We start from the raw sequence: 22,322 nt of genomic DNA, 5'->3' as shown, positions 1-22,322 counted from the left end.
TTCCTAGGAAGGTTGAAACCAAGTAGGTATTGGGTTGGGTTTGAGAGCAGATACTTGTTTGTTGTGTCCAGTGATTCCCATTTATTTGTCCAGATGGAGTTTGCGTTGAGGTTCTGCGGGGGAGAGTTTTTCCAGACTAGTCTTCCTGATGGGATTGGGATCTTGGGTGGGGCTGAATGCCTCACCATGAAGTGGCATTAATAATTTAATAATGATGCATTAACACTTTCATTCCCAAACACCCAAAAACTACAGATTGGAGCAAGGAAAAGGACATGTTTTGCCAGTACAGGACTCCTGGATTTAAAAGTCCAATGCATTCAGGAAGGGGCGGGAGAGGAAGAGAAGTACAACTACCAGAATTTCCTCTCTTCCCCCTTGTGTCACTGAAATATCCCAGTCAGAACCAACTACCAGCTGCTGTGTTTCTTTTCCCTCCCCAGATATGTTCAAGGGGTGCAGAGAACAATCCCAATGACTAATAATTGGTAAAATTTCACGCATTTATGTAGTGCCTTTAATTTTTTAAAATCATTTATGGGTGTCGTTGGCTGGGCCAGAATTTATTGCCCATCCCCAGTTGCCCTCGGAGGGCAGTTGAGAGTCAACCTCATTGCCATGACTTTCGAGTGGGCTTGTACTTGCTGGAGTTCAGAAGGAATGTGAGGGGATCTGATCAAGGTATATCAAATATTAAAAGGGGTTGATAAAGTAAAAGTAGACCAAATGTTTCCCCCTGTGGGGCAATCTCGAACAAGAGGTCACAGGTATAGATTGAGAGGCGGTAGATTCAAAACTGAGATGAAGGGGAACTACATCTCGCAGAGGGGGGGTGAATTTGTGGAACTCACTGTCCCAAAGTGCGGTGGAGTCTGAATCATTGAATGGTTTCAAGAAGGAGATGGATATATTTCTAATAAAAAAGGGATAAGGGGATATGGGGAACAGGTGGGGAGGTGGATTTGAGACCAGGGAGAGATTAGTCATGATTTGGTTGAATGGTGGAGCAGGCTCGAAGGGCTAAATTTGCCAACTTCTGCTCCTAATTCCTCTGAGTTAAATGTAGGCCAGATCAGATAAGGGCGGCAGATTTCCTTCCCTAAAGAACACTAGTGAACCAAATGGGTTTTTCCAACAATGGTTTTGTGGTCATCCATAGATTCTTAATTCCAGATTTTTTTTATTGAATTCAGATTCCACCATCTGCCATGGTGGGATTCGAACCCGGGTCCCCTGAATATTAGCTGAATTTCTGGGTGAATAGTCTAGCGATAATACCGCTAGGCCATCCCCTCCCCGTAAGTGCAGTAAAAGGTCCTGGGGGATTCCCAGAGCAATTATCGAGCAAGATGTGACACAGAAGGAGCTATGAGGGCAGATAATCAAAAACCTGGCCAAAGAAATCAGTGTCAAAGAGCATCTTGAAAGGGGCGACTGAGAGGTTGAGGGAGGAATTTCTTGAGCACACGACCTAGGCAGCTGAAAGTGAGTGCAGAACCGGAAGGTAAATGCACCATTCCTGAAAGCATTGGGCTGTGGAGACCAGACAGATGCACACACTGTTCTGGATTAGTGTTTCTCTGATCTGGGGGCAGTTGATCAAATCAAAGCTTTTTCCCAGGTGGAAGAGTCAGTTACTAGGCGGCACAGGTTTAAGGTGCGAGGGGCAAGGTTCAAAGGAGGTGTAGGAGGCAAGTTTTTTACACAGAGGGTGGTGTGTGCCTGGAACTGGCTGCCAGGAGAAGTAGTGGAAGCAGGTGTAATAGTGACTTTTAAGAGGCGTCTTGACAAATACTTGATATAGAGTTGCCGGTGTTGGACTGGGGTGGGCACAGTAAGTAGTCTCACAACACCAGGTTAAAGTCCAGCAAGTTTGTCTGGTAGCACGAACTTCCAGAGCACCGCTGCTTCATTAGGTGAATCACCTGACGAAGGGGCAACGCTCCGAAAGCTCATGCTATCAGATATACCCATTGGACTTTAACTTGACAAATACATGAATGGGGTAGGAATAGAGAGAAGGGTAGAGGGTTTTAGTTCAGATGGGGCAGCATGCTTGGTGCAGGTTTGGAGGGCTGAAGGGCCTGTTCCTGTGCTGTGACGTTCTTTGTTCAAACCTCAGCATCCCCAGAGCCAGGGAGGTTTGCTCAGAACTGCCATTGTTAACTGCTAATCAGTGACTCCCTGCTGGAACCCGGGCCTGTCGCATGAACTCGGGCCTTGATGCTGACCACAAATAGCTGGCTGACGTTCGTGGCCTGGTTATGCAAGATGAAGGTTTGGAAACTTGGATGAGGTACTTGAGGACAGATGGTTCACTGCCTTCAGGAGGGCAGCGAAGAAAAGGAACATTGGTGAGAAGTCAGAAAATCCAATTAAAGAAGTCCTGTCCATAGTTGTTTTGCACAGTGTTTGGTGTCTGTGTTCCAGAGACAGGTTAGCAGGCCGTTAGAAATAGCCGTGCTAAAGATATGCCCAAGATGTAGTCCATACTGTGCTAACAGCTTGTTTCTATGGTTATGCAGCATCACTCTCATCGCCATGACCTCTGAGGAAGATGCAAATGACCTTTACCTAAGCCGCCTGTTAGACAACGTGTTCAGTGCCATGGTGAGTCTGCAGGGCAAAGCCTTATTCAGGTTGACAGGAGTGTTTTTTTTTTGAAAGGCCACCTACGTTGGCTGTGACGAACAACAGTGGATGGGAAAAAGCCTTCTGGCCCACGCACGCGGCGGCTCCTCAGATGTCAGCTTCCCACTGGCCAGGTTTGTATCCTGGCCAACTGAAGCCAAAGCAAGCTCAGTGTGAAGAGTGGAAGAAGTGCAGGACTGGTGCTGTTACTGCTGCTCTCATCAGCCATAGCTCAGTGGGTAGCACTCTGGTTTCGGAGTCACCACGTTGGGGGTTCAAGACCCAGAGCATCAGCTATATCAGCACATAGATCCAGCAATCCCAGCAGGAGTGCTAAGAGAGCACTGCATCATCTAAGCTGCGGTTTTTCCGATAAAAGCTATTAAGATATTAAACCGAGGCCCAGTCTGCCCTCTCTCATATGTGTAAAAAAAATAACTTGGCAGCATTTGAAAATTGCTGAGACGTTCTTCCCACTGTTTTGGCTAATATTTATCCTTCAATCCATGAAACAAGTCATAAGGTCATTATCACACTTGCGTTCATGGGACCTTGTTAAGTGCAGTTGGCCCTCGCAAGGGGTACATTCGAACGTGGACACCATTTAAAGTTACTTCATTGACTGTAAATATTTTGGGATGTCCTGAGGATATGAACGGGTGGCACAGTGGTTAGCACTGCCTGCCTCCTCACAGTGCTAGGGGTCCAGGTTCAATTCTGGCCTCGGGTGACTGTATGGAATTTGCACGTTCTCTCCATGTCTGCATGGGGTTTCCTCCGGGTGCTTCGGTTCCCTCCCACAGTCCAAAGGTGTGCTGGTTAGGTTGATTGGCTATGCTAAAATTGCCCCTTAGTGTCAGCATGATTAGCAGGGTAAACACATAGATTATAGGAATAAGGCCAGGATGGGATTGTTGTCGGTATAGGCTTGACGGGCTGAATGGCCTCCTTCTGCACTGTAGGGTTTCTATAATTAGCATTGCTGCCTCACAGTGCCAGAGACCTGGGTGCAGTTCCAACCTTGGCTCATTGTGTGGAGTTTGCAGATTCTTCCTTTGTCTTGGCTAGACTTTAACCGTGTGCTCCCAATTTTGCAAGGTGCTGGTGATTGGTCTGGATGATCTGGTGAACCTCAAGAATGTGGAACGACTGAAGAGGGATCTCCGGGTGAGTGAGACTGTGGAATGGTGAGGCATGTTGTTTAGTGCCAGTCGTGGCTCAGAGTCAGAAAGCTGCAGGTTTAACACTAACCACGCAACCAGACTCCCATCCATTGACTCTGTCTACTTCCCGCCGCCTCGGGAGAAGCACAACATAATTAAGCACCCCACACACCCCAGACATTCACTCTTCCACCTTCTTCTGTCAGGAAATAGATACAAAAGTCTGAGGGCACATACCAACCGACTCAGGAACAGCTTCTTCCCTGCTGCCGTCAGACTTTTGAGTGGACCTGCCTCGATTTAAGTTGATCTTTCTCTACACCCTAGCTATGACTGTAACACCAGATTCTGCACTCTCCTCTATGAATGGTATGCTTTGTCAGCATAGTGTGCAAGGAACAATACTTTTCACTGTATGTTAATACATGTGACAATAATAAATCAAATCAAATCGCACTACAGTGTCGGATGTGCCGTCTGGATGAGATGTCAAACTAAGACCCATCTGCCCCCTCGGGTCGGTGTGAAAGATCTCGTGGCACTGTTTCAGAGAAGACATGTGAAAGACTTGCTGGTTAGACGCATTAGCCATGCTAAATTCGCCCTCAGTGTACCCAGACAGGCACCGGAATATGGCAATTAAGGGATTTTTTACAGTAACTTCATTGCAGTATAAGCTGACTTGTGACTAATAAATAAACTTTAAAAAAGAACTGGGGGATTTCTTCCTGATGTCTTGTCCAACGACTATCATAGAATCCTTACCATGTAGAAGGAGGCCATTCAGCCCATCGAGTCTGAACTGACCACAATCCCACCCAGGGGCCTATCCCCACAGCTCCATGCATTTACCCTAGCTGGTCCCCCGACATTAAGGGGCACCTTAGCATGGCCAATCCACCTAACCCACACATCGCTTGGCCAACTTTGCTGAAATATTTATCACATTGTTGCTTGTGGGACCTTGCAGTGAGTTAGCCAGGGTTCCAGCTCCTGATTGCTATCCTTTAACTTGCGAGATTCTCACAAGGTGAAGATATTCTCACAAGGTGGAAGAACCAACGGGATGAATGAGTACACTATCAAGGGCAGGAGTCTTAGTAGTATTGAAGAGCAGAAGGATCTTGGGGTCTGGGTCCACAGGACTCTTAAATCGGCCTCGCAGGTGGAGGAGGTGGTCAAGAAGGCGTATGGTGTACTGGCCTTCATTAATCGAGGGATTGAGTTTAGGAGTCGGGAGGTAATGCTGCAACTTTATAAGACCCTTGTCAGGCCTCATTTGGAGTACTGTGTGCAGTTCTGGTCGCCTCACTATAGGAAAGACGTAGAAGCTATTGAAAGGGTACAGAGGAGATTTACAAGGATGTTGCCTGGACTGGGAGGCATGCCTTATGAAGTTAGGTTGAGGGAGCTGGGACTCTTTTCCCTGGAGAGACGAAGGTTGAGAGGCGACCTGATAGAAGTATATAAAATGTTGAGAGGAATAGATAGGGTGGATTCTCAGAGGCTATTTCCCCGGGTTGAAATGGTCGCTACGAGAGGACACAGATTTAAGGTGCGGGGAGGGAAGTACAGAAGTGATGTTAGGGGTAAGTTTTTCACTCAGAGGGTGGTGAGTGAATGGAATCGGCTGCCGTCAGTGGTGGTGGAGACGAACTCGCTGGGGTCTTTTAAAAGACTTCTGGATGAGTGTATGGGGTTTAATGGGATTGGGGGTTATAGATAGGTCTATAGATTGGTAGGTGTTGATGTGAACGGCGCAACTCGTGGGCCGAAGGGCCTGTTTGTGCTGTAGTGTTCTATGTTCTATATATGGGGAAGCGATGGATTGGTGGTATTATCACTCGACTATTAATCTCTCCAAAGGGACGACCTTCAAGACACACGACACCGCGGAATCAGCGAGCAGAAACTGATAGCCAAGTTCCGCATGCATGAGGACGGCCTCAACCAGGATCTTGGGTTCATGTCACACTACATGTAACTGCCACCATTTGGCCTGGACTTGCAAAATCCTACTAACTGCCCTGGCTTGAGACAATTCACACCTCCTTAACCTGTGATTATCCCTCTCTCCACGCGCACTGTCTGTACCTGTAAAGAATTGATTTTGATTTGATTTGATTTATTATTGTCACTTATTAACATACAGTGAAAAGTATTGTTTCTTGCGCGCTATACAGACAAAGCATACCGTTCGTAGAGAAGGAAACAGGAGAGTGCAGAATGTAGTGTAACAGTCATAGCTAGAGTGGAGAGAAAGATCAACTTAGTGCGCGGTAGGTCCATTCAAATGTCTGACAGCAGCAGGGAAGAAGCTGTTCTTGAGTTGGTTGGTCCGTGGCCTCAGACTTTTGTATCTTTTTCCAGAAGGTGGAAGGGAGTATGTTTGAGGTATGTAGGGTCCTTAATTATGCTGGCTGCTTTGCTGAGGGAGCAGGAAGTGTTGACAGTCAATAGATTACCTGTAAAGACTCATTCCAACCATTCTTCACATTACAATCTGTAATTATCTTGCAATTGTGTCTGTATCTATATATGCCGTGTTTGTGAACTAACCTCCACTCACCTGATGAAGGAGCTGCATTCTGAAGGCTCGTGATTCCACATAAACCTGTTGAACTTTAACCTGGTGGTGTGAGACTTCTTACTGAGGTTCCCACAGTTCATGAGGGTGGTTGGAGATACAGCAGAGTTGTATGATTTTCATTTCCCAATGGGGCTATGGCAGTCCAATCAGATCACTGTAATGCAATTTCCAACAGACCAGTTGGATTGCCTGAAGGCAATAATGCCTAATATTTTTAATACAAGGTTCTCGTAATGTTTGGTTGTAATCTGTTGGCATCTGTGTTAATAATGCTGGTGACACAGTGGTTAGCACTGCTGCTTCACAATGCCAGGGACCCGGCTTCGATTCCCAGCTTGGGTCACTGTCTGTGTGGAGTTTGTACATTCTCCCTGTGTCTGCATGGGTATCCTTCAAGTGCTCCGGATTCCTCCCACAATCCAGAGATGTGCAGGTTAGATGGATTGGCCACGTTAAATTGCCCCTTAATGTCAGCCGGACTATGTAGGATAAATGCGTGGGGTTGTGGGAATAGGGCCTGGGTGGGATTGTGGTCGGTGCAGACTTGATGGGCCAAGTGGCTCCTTCTGCACTGTAGGGATTCTATGACTGGGTTCCTTTTTTGTTATGTGTTTGAGCTGAGCATTCGCTTGCTGTTTTCCTAGGCCTGTTACAAGCTGATTGACAGTTTCCTTGCTGCCTCGGATTGGATTGGAGACCTGACACAGTGCGTGGATTGTGTGGTGTCTCCGCATGCTGACATACTCCAGGTTAGTGGTGACAGGGTAGACTGACAGGACTGTGCTTGCTGGGACAATGGAAGACCGCTGCACTGTGACTGGTGCATCACCTCTACGGCACAGTTTCAAAAGACACCCGTAATTTAAATTTCTGAACATATTATTTGCACAGGGATTTCTCACAGGAGTAAAGTGGGTTGACACAGTAACAAGTCTCACAACACCAGGTTAAAGTCCAACAGGTTTATTTGGAAGCACAAGCTTTCGGAGTGCTGCTCCACTCACCTGATGAAGGGGCAGCGCTCCAAAAGCGTGCTACCAAACAAACCTGTTGGACTTTAACTTGGTGTTGTAAGACTACTTACTGTGCCCACCCAGGTCCAATGCCGGCATCTCCACATCAATTGGGTTGAAGTATAGAATAAGAAGGGTAGAAAGTGGAGCTTTCTTTAGATGCTGTTTAAGATTTATTGTCAGTTATCAACTCCCAGCCCAGTCACAGCAGCAGTTAACTGCAGCGTAAGGCTTCCCTTGCACTTTCTATCAAATACTCCCAGTTGAGGCAAAATAGAATCCCTACAATGCAGAAAGAGGCCAATCAGCCCATCAAGTCCACACCAACTCACTGGCAGAGCATCCCACACAGGCCCTATCTTTGTAACTCCTTGCATTTACCCTGCTAATTCCACTAATCTACACATCTTGGGGCAATTTATTGTGGCCAATCCACCCTAACCTACACATCTTTGGAACGTGAGAGGAAACCCACGCAGACGCGGGGAGAACGTGCAAACTCCACACACACACTGACCCGAGGCCGGGAATTGAACCTGGGTCTCTGGCGCTGTAACCACTGGTCACTCAAATCGTGACACCACCATCAACCAATTGTGCATTTCGTTGCTGCCTTGCAAGGTCTAGCTTTGAAAAAAATGGCTGCCTCACGTTGACTGGACCCATACATCAGTCATCCGAGGCTGGAATTGAACCCGCTGTGAGGCAGCAATGCTGACCCCTGTGCCGCTCATCTGGACTGTATAACTCCTCTCTTTATTTCTCTATCAAGCATGCCAAGATAAACTAAGGCAACTGCTAAATGAACAGTAAAAGTTTCCCTCTGCGCTGAACCCCATCGATTAATGACCTTTCATTGCATATTGAGTAGAGAAGTCCTTAACCTCCCGTTTGTTGTCTGGGTGAGATGGAAGTTAATGCTTCCTGGGACCCAGGGCTTTAGGAGGGAAAACTGGCCAGAAAACCTGAGTTCAGAACCAAGCTCATGTGGCTCCTGAGGAATTTCATCTGCTCAGTCTGGCTTGACCACCAGGTCTCCACGATGAACAATGATAAAGAGCATCCTGCACACTCGGTTTGACATTAACTTTCATAGAATCACTGAATCCCTACAGTGCATTCAGCCCATCGCATCTGGACCAACTCGCGGACAGAGCATCTTACTCGGGCTCTATTCACGCACCCTCACATATTTACCCCACTGATTCCCCTAACCTTGAGATAATATGGGGCAATTTAGCATGGTCAAGCCACCTAATCTGCTCCTCTTTAAACACTGAGGATCAATTTAACATGGCCAATCCATCTAATCTGCACATCTTTAGAGACTAAGAGGCAACTTAGCATGGTTAATTCGCCCTAACCTGCACATCTTGGGACACTAAGGGCAATTTGACATGGCCAGCCCACCTGACCTGTACACCTTGGGAAGCTAAGGAACAATTTATCATGGCCAATCCCCCTAACTTCCACACCTTTGGAGTGTGGGAGGAAGCCGGAGCACCCAGAGCAAACCCATGCAGACACGGGGAGAAGGTGCAAACTCCACACAGACAGAGGCCCAAGGCCAGAATTGAACCTGGATCCCTGGCGCTGTGAGGCAGCAGTGCTAATCGCTTTTGTAACCTAGCCTTGGCTATTAGTTCTTTCAGGCAGATGGTTTGTTGTTTGAAATGTAACGGTGGTTCTTGCTTCTTGTCTGCTCCAGGAGGCGCTGGATGTCTTTGTTGCTGCGGCGGCTGCTGAGAGTAACTTTGGGTGCCTCATGGTCATGGGCAAAGTCATCGTGGCAACAGAGAAGTGGTGGCGGCTCGCAGCTCAGGAGGTCATGTTGTTGGCATGGCTGGTGGGATCCTTGGCGCCCAGCTCATCACGCGATTACCCCATCTATCTGCCACACGGCAGCCCCACAGTGAGTAACTATCTGTCCAGCAGGTTTTTAAACTTCTTGCCTATCTTAAATCCACTTGTCATGGTGTTTGGTCACATTTCAATATTTAGCATCGTGAGTGGGTATGTCAGCATTTCCAATTAATGGAGTACAGGCTCTGGCCCCAGAGCTGTAGAGCACTTTGTAGGGCAGCATGGTGGCACATTGGTTATCAGTGCTGCCTCTCAGCGCCGGGGATCTGGGTTCAATTCTGGCCTCGGATCACTGTTTGTGTGGAGTCTGCACATTCTCCCCATGTTTGCATGGGTTTCCTCTGTGTGTTCCAGTTTCCTCCCATAGTCGGAAAGATGTGCAGGTTAGGTGGATTGGCCATGCTGTATTGCCCCTTAGTGTCAGGGGAACTAGCTAGGGTAAATGCGTGGAGCATGGGATAAGGCCTGGGTGGGAGTGTGGTTGGTGCAGACTTGATGGGCCGAATGGCTTCCTTCTGCACTGTAGGGATTCTATGAACTCAATGAACAAGTATGCTTTTTCTTTTTATGTGGGATAGATTTGGGTACTATCAATCCTGCAGAGTATGTAAAGTTTTAAAGTTTATTTATTAGTGTCACAACTAGGCTTACATTAACATTGCAGTGAAGTTACTGTGAAAATCCCCTAGTTGCCACACTCCGCCCCCTGTTCGGGTACACTGAGGGAGAATTTAGCACGGCCAGTGCACCCTAACCAGCACGTCTTTCGGACTATGGGAGGAAACCCACGCAGAGACAGGGAGAACATGCAAACTCCACACACGAAGCCTCCATACAGCCTCCCAAGCCAGGAATCGAACCTGGGTCCCTGGCATTGTGAGGCAGCAGTGCTAACCACTGTGCTGCCCATATTAGAGAGTACAGTGAGATCTAGAGTGATTGGTGGAAAGATTAGAGGAGAGATGAGGAAAGACTTTTCACCGAGAGGGCAGGAGGAGGGGGGGTGTCTGCAACTCGGTGTCTGAAAGTTTAGTCGAGAAAGAAGCCCTCCAACTCATTTAAAAGGTGTCTGAACGTATGTGCGGTAACCTGCAGGGCCAAGTGGTGTCTTCCTGTGATTCTGAAGAGAAACTGCTCCCTCCTCCACTTTACCCCAGTCCAGTCTTAATGTGATCCTTGTGGCCATGTTACACAATTATCTCTGTGAAGAGGCCTAAGCAAGCTGACTATTCAAGACCTCGAGGAAGGGACCTTGCCAAAAATTAATACATTACATTAGGACTGAGGAATCATTTGCTGGCAGCCAGAGAATAGCTGAGCTTGTTAAGGCCCCTTTGTATGGTGCCTGCTTATGCCCCTGGCTGGGATCAGCTCACTGGGTACAAATTGGGATTCTAGCCTGAGAGATTCTGCTGGTTAACATTCATTTATTCCATCGAGAAGCTTGTAATTTGCATGAGGAACATTCATTATTTGTTTCATTTCACGCGGGGGACCTGCACGCAGGCATTTAATTGGTGTTGGTTTGCAGGGACAACACTTGCGTAATGGATAACCATTTTTCGGGTTGCCTCATTAGGGACTTTACAGTGTTTCAAAATGTCACCGTCTATCACAACTCTTAAAGAAAGAGCTTGCCTGGCAAGTACATTTGCCAAGAAAACGGCAAAATACTGCTGGATGCAGGAATCTGAAACAAAACAGAAAATACTGGAAAATCTGAAGTTTTAAAGTTTATTTATTAGGCACCAGTTGGCTTACATTAACACTGCAATGAAGTTACTGTGAAATAGTCACCACACTCTAGCTCCTGTTCGGCTACACTGAAAGAGAATTTAGCACAGCCAATGCACGTCTTTCAGACTGTGGGAGGAAACCGGAGCACCAGGAGGAAACCCACGCAGACACGGGAAGAATATGCAGACTCCGCACAGTGACACAAGCCGGGAATCGAACCCGGGTCCCTGGAGCTGTGATGCAGCAGTGCTAATCTCTATCACCATGCAGTGCTGCCTAACCTGTTGAATATTTCAGTAGATTCTGTTTTGATTTTTGTTCTGTTTGACATTACCAAGCTTGTGTTTATTGAGGTATTGGGGAACTGAATCATACTGTGTCTCTCTCTCTTGGTCTCATATCACAGGTACCTCATAGGCTGTTGACCTTTGAGCTAGTCCCTGGGGTAGAGGTGTGCCTGCTGTGTGGACCAGCCCCCTCTTTACAGCAAGTTCAGACTGAGGTGAGTTAACTTTACTCGCCATCTTTATAAACTAAAGTAAAAGCTTATTTATTAATCACAAGTAAGGCCTACATTAACACTGCAATGAAGTCACTGTGAAATTCCCCTCGTCACCACACTCCGGTGCCTGTTCAGGTCAATGCACCCTGACCAGCTCATCTTTGGACTGTGGGAGGAAACCGGAGCACCCGGAGGAAACCCACGCAGACACGGGAGGAACGTGCAAACTCCGCACAGACAGTAACCCAAGCCGGGAATCGAATCCAGCTCCCTGGCGCTGTGAGGCAGCAGTGCTAACTACTGTGCCACCACACTGCCTCTTTGTACCTGTTGTTCATGTGTCCACTTGAAACTAAGTGCAGAACGAGACAGTGATGAGGTTTGGCTGCTTTGGAAAGAAGTACACTGATTCGCTCTTGAAATTGCTCTGCACATTTGATTCCAGGGCTATCGGATACTGATTAAGAGCATGAATCATTAGAATGCCCACAGTGCACAGCAGGCCATTTGGCCCATCGAATCTGCACCTTCTCTCCTAAAGATCACGTTACCCAGACGCTGTCCCCGTAACCCCACGTATTTAAGCTGCTAATTCCCCCTAACGCACACATCTTTGTATACTAAGGATTAATTTAGTGTGGCCAATTGACCTAAATTACACATTTTGGAACACAGGGACGATTTAGAATAGCCAATCCACCTAACCTGCACATCTTTGGACACTAAGGGGCAATTTTAACATGGCTAGTCTCCCTAACCTGCACATCTTTGGCATGTGGGAGGAAACCAGAGCACCTGGAGGAAACCCACGTAGACATGGGGAGAATGTGCAAACTCCAAGGCTGGAATTGAATCCGAGTCCCTGATGCTGTGAGAATTGCTGCTGTGCTGCCTGTACATTTTAAAATATTTTCCCCTCCTATCTCAGAATCTGCCCCCCTCACTCTGTCCCGTTCTCACCCCTGTGAATAATTTTCCACCCATCCTCTCTCTCTGTCTCTCTCCGTCCTTCGCAAGGCCTATCCCAATGACACATCACCTGGTGAAATTTAACTCTGCACTGTTCAAAGTTGAGGCAAACTTGAGGAATAAACTTGCGTGACCCCAACGATTATCACTTACTCAGATTTCAGCTCATCAGCACCTAAAGTGTAATTTATTCTCTCTGTTTATGCTAAACTTTTTTTTGAAAAAATTTAAAGGATTGTCAGCTATTTTGTTCAGATTGTATTTAGTGAGAGTGATTGGAGAGACACACAGTGCCCATAGGTTATAGGTTTGGGAGGGCTATATGTACATTCCACCTGTTTTTTTAATGGTGCACTTTCTGAATTAGATTTGGATTTGGATATATTTGCTTTATGCCTCCAGTTAGTTGAAAGATTCTGGAGCCCATTGCTGGAACCTTTGAAGACCTGTGTCAGGGCACATCAACACTCCTTCTTGACCAGTGTTCCCTTGCACCCGAGCATTCTTGGGTAAGTTATATACGACAGAGTGCGTACCTCCTGATTGGTCCACAGGTCACTGGAAAACATTTCAGTAATGCAGCTTGTTGGCGATTTTCAGATTCATCCCACTCAGAACTTCCAATTCCTTTTAGCTTCAATGCTGCCAGTTGTTCTCTCTCCCCCTCAAACTCTCCCCTCCCCCTTCCTCTCCCTCTCCCCTGTCCCACTCTCTCCCCCCTCTCCCCCTCCCCCCGGCACCGCCACCCCCTCGCCCTCTCTCTCTCTCCCCTGCCCCTCCCTGTCTCTCTCTCTCTCTCTCTTTCCCCCTCTCTGCTGCCTGCCCCCCCGTCACCCAGGCCTCTCTGAGATTACCAATATTACGATAATGTAATGATATGAATTTCTCTGTTACTTGTGAGTTCCGAATGTTCCAGCTCACATTCTCCTCTCACTCCTGAATCGTCAGTGTCAAAATTGGAACTTGTCACACCCTCTCCGACACATTTTTCTCCAAGTTCCGAGACCATTTTTCTCCGAGTTCCGAGACCATTTTGCTCTGCTAATGCTCACTGTGATGTACGATCTAAAAGCACGTTGGCATGGTTGCCATTTTGTTTCCTACCTTTTCCTGCTCTGTGGCCCCTCACCGAAACTTGTCAATAACTTTCCAAAGGATCAGATTCTAACCTGAATGCAGATTCCCTCAAAACCAGGATGAAAACAACCAGTTTATTATTCAGTTTACGATTCCACGTTCTGCCAATCAAACTATTCTTTAATTCAGAATGCGGCAGAAACCCATAAATTCCTGAGATATGATGTCTGCCGATGATATTTAATGGCAGATTTTCCAACAGATAATGTGTTTAAAATAAGATAGAATCCCAACATTTGGCCCATCAAACCTGCGCCAACCATAATCCCATCCAGGCCCTATCCCCATAACCCCACTATTCACCCTACTCACCCCCGTGACACTGAGGGACAATTTAGTGTGGTCAATCCACCTAACCCACACATCTTTGGAATATGGGAGGAAACCAGAGCACCCAGAGGAAACCCACGTGGACATGAGGAGGATGTGCAGACTTCAGTCAGACAGTGACCCCCAGCTGGGAGTTGAGTCTGTGTCCTTGACACTGTGAGGCAGCAGCACAACTGTTATTGTTCAAGCCACGTGGAGGAAACCAGAGCACTGGGAGGAAACCCATGCAGACGCGGGGAGAACGTGCAATACAGTCTGTCTGCACAGTCAGTCACCCAATGCCGAGTTGAACCCAGATCCCTAATGCTGTAAAGCAGCAGGTAAAACCACTTCTCCATGAAACAAGTTCCTGACCCATTATTTCAAAGAGCAGGAGTTTGTCTGCACACACACACTTCACTTACGTCCAGGCCAATATTTAGCCCTCACTCATCATCACAGAGAAACACATTGTGATCTTTATCACACTATTTTCTGGGGGATCCTTTTGCACATAAACTTGCTGCTTTGTTTCCTACATTACAACAGCGACTATACTCCAAAAGTGCTTCATTTTCTCTGTTGGATTATATCCCGGGTTGACGGGTGGTGACAGAGGGAAACTCTGTCCAGAAGGAATTTGGGGCCATTCCACAGAGTGGGAACAATGGAGAAGGGCTCACATGTTGCATTCTGTCTAATGGGAATAAGATTTCTTCCTGATGTCTGGACCCAAAATGAGAGACTGAATCCTGGTGGTAAAATGTTGTATCCCTCTCTGGAGGTGGCAGGTTTCTGTGTGTTTTTTTTAAATCTGATTTAAACGGGCTTGGGGACTGAGGTTTGCTGATTGTTTACAGATACACCGAGCCAAGCAATCAGCAAAGTCATTAGCATTAATCCACATTCAGCTCTTTCAGTTTGTCTGCTACTTTCTCGTCTCTTTGTGTTTTTCCAGTCTGCTATTAGTAAACAGAGAACAGAAGAAGAACTTGTTCACTGTTCATCCTCACAGTGTTAATCCCAGTCAACAACAAGGTAAGCACATTGTGGAGCCATGTTACTGATACCACAACATTGTCAGCATCCTCTTGGTAGCAGCTTGTGCCACTTCTCTTCCTTGTTCTCAGGGTGGCACAGTGGTTAGCACTGCTGCCTCACAGTGCCAGGAATCTGGGTTCGATTACCAGCTTGGGTCACTGTCTGCATGTTCTCCCCATGTCTGCATGGGTTTCCTCCGAGCTCCGGTTTCCTCCCACAGTGCGGGTTAGGTGGATTGGCCAGGCTAAACTCCCCCTTAGTGTCAGGGGGACGAGTATGATAAACGTACGGGGTTACGGAACTAGGGTCTACGTGGGATTGTGGTCGGTGCAGGCTCAATGACCTCCTTCTGCACTGTATGATTCGTTGTAAAGGTGAACCGACCACATCTGATGGTTTAAAGTTTATTTATTAGTGTCACAAGTAGGCCTACATTAACACTACAATGAAGTTAGTGTGAAAATCCCCTAGTCGCCACACTCCAGTGCCTGTTCGGGTACATTGAGGGAGAATTTAGCATGGCCAATGCACCTAACCAGCACATCTTTCAGACTATGGGAGCACCCGGAGGAAACCCACACAGACACATGGAGAATTTGCAAATTCCACACAGACAGCGACCGGGAATCGAACTCAGGTCCCTGGCACTGTGAGGCAGCAGTGCTAACCACTGTGCCACAGTGTCACCCAGAATCCAAGACTTTGGCTCCCCAGGAGAAGGTAGAGAGAATACCACAGCTGTACTGAGGGAGGACAACTTGGGGGTTCAGGCAGCAAGGTAATATGCGTAGATCTGGTGACTAGTGGAATGCCCCAGGGGTCGGTGCTGGGGCCTCAGCTATTTACCATTTATATAGATGATCTGGAGGAGGGAATCGAGTGTATGGTGTCAAAATTTGCTGATGACACCAAGATTGGTGGAACAGCAAATTGCGTGGAGGGTGTGGAGAGTCTGCAGAAGGATCTAGATAGGCTGGGCAAATGGGCCAGGAACTGGCAAATGGAATTTAATGTTGGCAAGTGCGAGGTGGTCCACTTTGGTAGGAATAATGGTAGGAAGGACTATTACTTACGTGGCGAAAAACTGCAGCAGGCGACGGTGCGGAGGGACCTCGGGGTCCTTGTGCATGAGTCGCAAAAACCCAGCTTGCAGGTGCAGCAGGTGGTCAGGAAGGCGAATGGGATGCTGGCCTTCATAGCGAGGGGGATTGAATATAAGAGTAGGGAGGTCTTGCCGCAGCTGGAGTACTGTGTGCAGTTTTGGTCGCCGCACTTACGCAAGGATATTTTGACCTTGGAGGGAGTGCAGAGGAGGTTTACTAGGCTGATGCCGGAGTTAAGGGGGTTGAGCTATGAGGAGAGGCTGAATAAACTAGGCTTGTACTCGTTAGAGTTTAGAAGAATGAGGGGAGATCTCATTGAGACATATAAGATGATGAATGGGATGGATAGGATAGAGGTGGAGAGACTCTTCCCGCTCAGAAAGGACAGTAGGACTAGGGGGCACAGCCTCAAGATAAAGGGGGGACGGTTTAGAACGGAGTTGAGGAGGAACTTCTTCACTCAAAGGGTGGTGAATCTCTGGAATTCTCTGCCCGTTGAAGTGGTGGAGGCTGCCTCGCTAAATATTTTTAAGACGCGGGTTGATGGGTTTTTGATAAGAGAGGGGATTAAGGGTTATGGGGAGAGGGCGGGAATGTGGAACTGAGCCACGACAGATCAGCCATGATCTTATTGAATGGCGGGGCAGGCTCGAAGGGCTAGATGGCCTACTCCTGCTCCTATTTCTTATGAATAGGAAGGATGCAGTCACAAGGTTGGGGGTTTATTTCAGGCCTCTCAACAGCCAGCGGGAGATAAAGGAGCCAGATATGCTTACAAATTTTGGAAAGATGCAAAAACAACAGGGTTGTGGTGGGTGATTTAACTTTCTCGGTATTGACTGGGGCTTGGATGGGGCAATGAGGCAACATGGGTGGATCTGAGTTATCTAGAGAATTTGGCTCCCCAGGAGGAGGTAGAGAGAAAAGGTGTGACTGACCTACTCCTGTTCCCACAGCGACCCCTGTCCCAAACTTGGCCTCCACCATCAAAAAAGACAAAGTCAGCAGATACCATGGGAACGCCTCTAAGCCCCACTCATCATCTTGAATTGGGAAACGTTGGCTATTGCTTCACTGTCGCAGACTGTCCTGAACCACTGAAGCCACACGGGATCTGCCTTTGGCAGGTCAGGGTGTACACTACACCCCTGGCCATCACCATTTTGCGCTTGGCAAGCTCGCTGTGGATCACCAGGGCCCTGATGACCTTTTCCAGGAAGATTTTTAAGACCTCGTGGACCTCCTCGGAGATTAGTTTGGAGATATGCCCGATGCCCTCATCTGGGTCTGGCTGGCTTAGTGATGCCTTGGAGGTCTTTGTGGTGCCACTTGGCTCTGTTTCTGCCCAGCCCCTTACCGCCTTTCCCTCTAACCCATCGTGATCTGCACTAAGCGATCTGGGCCAAAATCCTGCAATGCCCTCCCTAACAGCACTGTGAGTGTCCATATGCCACATGGACCGCAGTGGTTCAAGATGGCAACACACTATCACCTCAAGGGCAGCCAGTGATCAGGAATAAGTGCTGGTCTTACCCACATCATGAGAATGAATTCTAAACAATTAGAACATCTCTGAGCCCCCTGATTTCAGTCCTGGGTTGGACAGTCAGTCCCTGAGGTCTCAGCTGCGTCTCATTCTCAGTAGCTTTCCTGGGATTTGCTGGGAACGGAGCGAATTTTGACGTTTATTTCAATGGATCTGTTGCAGGAGCAGCCCTTCCGCCCGAGAGACGCAAATCAATCCTGCGACTGTTTTACACCCTGGCTGTCTCTTCATACTTTCCAGCAGATTCAGCTGAACTCAAGCCTGGTAGGTGAAAATAATTTAAAGTGCACTTGACCATTGACAGATAAACCCTTTCTTTGTGGCATGTGCCACCCACCCCACCCCTGCCCCCAACCCTTCTGCACCACCCCCCTCCCCTGCCCCCAACCCCTCTGCACCGCCTCCCCAAGCGATAGCATGGAGTTCAACAAAGATCAAGTTGCAGCAACAGTAAACCATGTTCCCCATTCCCCTCTGTTCCTCGGATCAGGAATTGAGCTCCTTCGCATAGTGGTTAGCACTGCTGCCTCACAGCGCCAAGGACCCGGGTTTGATTCCCGGTCTTGGGTTACTGTGTGTGTGTGTGGAGACTGCACGTTCTCCCCATGTCTGTGTGGGTTTCCTCCAGCTGCTCCGGTTTCCCCCCACAGTCTGCAAGACGTGCTGGTTAGGTGCATTGGCTGTGCTGAATTCTCCCTCGGGGTACCTGAACAGGTGCTGGAGTGTGGCGACTAGGGGATTTTCACAGTAACGTCTTTGCAGTGTTAATGAAAACCTGATTATGACAAATAAATAAACTTTAAGTCTTCACAGTACAGGCAGGGAATCGAAGCTGGGAGCTAATATAGAATCATAGAAGTTTACAGCATGGGAACAGGCCCTTCAGCCCAACTTGTCCATGCTGCCCAGTTTTTAGCCTTTAAGCTAGTCTCAATTGCCCACGTTTGACCCATATCCCTCTATACCCACTTACCCATGTAACTGTCTAAATGCTTTTTAAAAGACAAAATTGTACCTGCCTCTACTACTACCTCAGGCAGCTCGTTCCAGACAGTCACCATCCACTGAGCGAAAAAATTGCTCCTCTGGACACTTTTGTATCTCTCCCCTCTCATCTTAAATCTCCGTAATGTCTCCATTAAAACTTGAGTTGTCAGGGGAATAATTTTCTCCCCGTGTGAAATGCTCACAGTATGATGAAGGTACACAATATTTTATGTACTCTCACTATCCTGATTCCTCCCCATGTCCGTCGATCCCTTTAGCCCCAAGAGCTATATCTAATTTCTTCTTGAAATCTCTCAAAGTTTTGGCCTCAACTACTTTCTGTGGGAGTGAATTCCACACATTCACCGCCCTCTGGGTGAAGAAATTTCTCCTCACCTCAGTCCTAAAAGATTTACCCCTTATAAAAAAAACTTTACTCAAAACTAAAGTTTAAAGTTTTTTATTTATTAGTCATGAGAAGACTTACATTAACACTGCAATGAAGTTACTGTGAAATCCCCTAGTTGCCACACGTGGCCCCTACCATTGGGAGCATTCTTTCTGAATCTACTCTGTCTAACCCTGTTAGAATTTTATAAGTTTCTATGAGATCCCCTCTGGTGAATATAATCCTAACCGACTCAGTCTCTCCTCATATGACAGACCTGCCATCCCAGGAATCGGCCTGGTAAACCTTCTCTGCACTCCCTCTACAGCAAGGACATCCTTCCTCAGATAAAGACACCTATGTTTCACTTTCTTTGACTGTGTTTTTGGAAATGATGTCCTTCCCCTCAGTAAACCTCGGTACGTTTTCCTTTGTTAAAAACATGTGCAGGTAAAGAGGGTGATATTATTTCTGTTACGTGGGGTCTGCAGCATAGAAAGGGGACGTTTGGCTCTCCTGGGCCACATGCTGCCTCTTCCAAACCCCATCGACAACACATCCTTTTTTTCCTCCCTCATGTTAATCCCCGTCAGTGTTACTCACCTGATGAAGGGGCAGCGCTCTGAAAATTCATGATTCCAGATAAACCTGTTAACTTCACCCTGGTATTGTGAGACCTCCTAGTGTTATTTACCTCAGCCACTCTGTGTGATAGCGAGTTACCCCTTTTTGGGTAAGTAAGTTTCTCCTGAATTCCTGACTGGATTTGTTAGCATTTTTTAAAAATTTATGACCTCGTTATAAACAGGTGGAAAAAGTTTCTCAGCATCTCCCCTCAGAAAACCCTTTCATAGGATCCTGACAACGTCTACAGAGGCCATTTAGCCCATCGTGTCTGTGCCAACCACAATCCCACCCAGCCCCTATCCCCGTAACCCCACATATTTACCCTGCTAATCCCCTTGACATTAAGGTCAATTTGTCATGGCCAATCAACCTAACCCGCACATCTTTGGAACATGGGAGGAAACCCACGCAGACACAGGGAGAACGTGCAGACTCCACACAGACAGACAGTGACCCAAGCTGGGAATCGAACCTGAATCCCTGGCGCTGTGAGGCAGCAGAGCTAGCCACTGTGCCACCCGTTATCTTCAAGAACTCCATCCCTTAATTTTCTCCCTTCTTGAGAAAGGGACCATGGCCTGTTCAATCTTCCCTGCTAGGTGTATCCTCTCAGCTCTGACAAAACGTCATCCAGATTCAAAACGTTGGTTCTATTCTCTCCCTACAGATCCTGTCAGACCTGCTGACAATTTCCTGCATTTTCGATTCAAATTCCAGCAGTATTTTGCCTTTTTCCTCCTAGTTCTAGTTTTGTCATGGCAAATTAGTCTGGCGTCTCAATATTCTTATAACATGGAGACCAGAGCTCCTAACAGTAAACCACACAGTCTGACCAATACTCGAAACAAGTTTAATGTAACCTCTCTGCTTCTCAATTCCGTTTATTATTTTGTTAGTCACAAGTAGACGCACATTAATACTGCAATAAAGTTACTGTGAAAATCCCTTAATTGCCACACTCTGGTGCCTGTTTGGGTACACTGAGGGAGAATTTGGCATAGCCAGTGCACCCTAACCACAGTGGTTCAGGAAGGCAGCTCACCACCACCTGTCCAGTCTAAAGTCTCCCTCAGTGTCCCCGAATCTTTGGACTGTGGGAGGAAACCACAGCACCCAGAGAAAACCCATGCAGACATGGGGAAAACATGCAAACTCCACATAGACAGTGACGACCCAAGCTGGGTCCCTGGTGCTGTGAGGCAGCAGTGCTAACCACTGTGCTGCACTATCCTATTCTACTGGGGGATTTTCACAGTAACTTCATTAATGTAAGCTTACTTGTGACACTAAAACTTTAAAGAACTTGTAGAAGTTTTTTCAGTGATATTTTCACGACTTTGTAATTATTGTAAGTGAGTCCTTTACCCCTCACTCAGATTCTTATGGTCCATTCTTGTTGTCTCAGCATCTCTCCATGAGGAATTTCACGCCGGTTTTACCCACACCCCAGCGGAGTGCTACATTGTCGCTGATGACCACAAGTGCTATGCCATCCAGACCCCACAGTATCAGCTCTTCTTAACCTTCAGGCCAGACGCCCCCACCTTTGCCCTGCGGAACATTGCCACCAAAACCTTTAACCTACTGACAAAGGAAGTTTCTTTCTGAGTGGTAGGGCTGTGCCTCCTCCAGAAGCCAGTGTTTTGGACGAAGGTGGTACCACTTTGCCTGATGTTAACCAAACAGACTGCTGACCTTAACGGCACCATCTCTTTGTTGGGGGTGGGGAGAAAGGCGAGAGAGGGGAAGAGAGAGGCACTAGGATGGGGAGGGGGAGACGGGATGGTTGATACGCCCAGGCTCTTGAACTAGCAAAGGGAGAAACTGGCTGCCTAACTGATCAGTAATTGACAACGCCAGCTGTGGACATTTGCCTCGCAGTGACTGTGTGAAGGGGCAGTACCCGGACAGGCCCCGAGGGAGCTCCATAAGTGAGACTGACTGCACTGACCACAATCCCACCCAGGCCTTATCCCCACTACCCCACATATTTACCCTAGCTAGTCCCCCTGACACTAAGGGGCAATTTAGCATGGCCAATCCACCTAACCTGCACATCTTTCGGACTGTGGGAGGAAACCTATGCAGACAAAGGGAGAACGTGCAGACTCCACCCAGACAGTGACTCAAGTTGGGAATCGAACCCACGTACCTGGCGTTGTGAAGCAGCAGTGCTGCAAAGTGCCTTCCCCAGTTGATGCAAGGACCATCCTGGTAGTAAAAGGAATCGTTGACATGGGAGCACTCCAACTCTGGAAGACGCAGGAGGAGAGCTAACGTGACTTGCAGGTGTGTGTTTAACTGCATTTTATCCATTGACTTGATTGTCGAATCCCCACAAAGGGAAGCTGTAGCTACAGAAACCAGAATGTCAGAAGCAGTGTCTTGGTGGGCCTCACACAACAGGAGACCACTGCCCAGCCCCAGCCACCTTCAGATGGCCCCAGTCAGCAAGGTGAGCAGCAATGCTTGCTGAGGCAGAATATCTAAGTTTCCTATCATACGAGACAGCAGAGGAGCAGCTAATGATAGTGACATTTTGGACAAGGTGGAGAACTTCTGTGTAAAAGAAAAGTTTCTAAGTGGTAGGGCTGTGTGTGTGTGTGTGTGTGTGTGTCCATACCATGCATCACTGCACTTTATACTGCAGGGTTGCAGAGTCTGGAGTGACGTGAAGACTATCTGTAACCCCCACGACTTGTCTGGGCTTGCAAAA

At 47.6% G+C, this 22,322-nt stretch overlaps 1 protein-coding gene across 4 annotated transcripts in view; it reads left to right on the top strand.

Moving 5' to 3' along the window:
* The window catches only part of fuz (fuzzy planar cell polarity protein), a 28,346-nt gene extending 6,993 nt beyond the window's left edge, over positions 1-21,353 (top strand). For all 4 annotated transcript variants that reach the window (XM_080217542.1, XM_080217544.1, XM_080217543.1 and 1 more), the window contains 9 exons: positions 2,526-2,610; positions 3,730-3,798; positions 7,029-7,133; positions 9,106-9,309; positions 11,404-11,499; positions 12,871-12,977; positions 14,873-14,952; positions 17,767-17,868; positions 21,012-21,353. In XM_080217542.1, the coding sequence (XP_080073668.1) occupies positions 2,526-2,610; positions 3,730-3,798; positions 7,029-7,133; positions 9,106-9,309; positions 11,404-11,499; positions 12,871-12,977; positions 14,873-14,952; positions 17,767-17,868; positions 21,012-21,214 (1,051 nt within the window). In that variant the 3' untranslated portion in view covers positions 21,215-21,353. The remainder of the gene's footprint in view (positions 1-2,525; positions 2,611-3,729; positions 3,799-7,028; positions 7,134-9,105; positions 9,310-11,403; positions 11,500-12,870; positions 12,978-14,872; positions 14,953-17,766; positions 17,869-21,011) is intronic.
* The last annotated feature ends 969 nt before the right edge of the window (positions 21,354-22,322 follow it).

Source organism: Carcharhinus amblyrhynchos, chromosome 35 (assembly GCF_965287045.1).
Source record: "Carcharhinus amblyrhynchos chromosome 35, sCarAmb.v2.hapA, whole genome shotgun sequence".
Lineage (NCBI taxonomy): Eukaryota > Metazoa > Chordata > Chondrichthyes > Carcharhiniformes > Carcharhinidae > Carcharhinus > Carcharhinus amblyrhynchos.
This window is presented reverse-complemented; position numbering and strand designations above follow the sequence as displayed.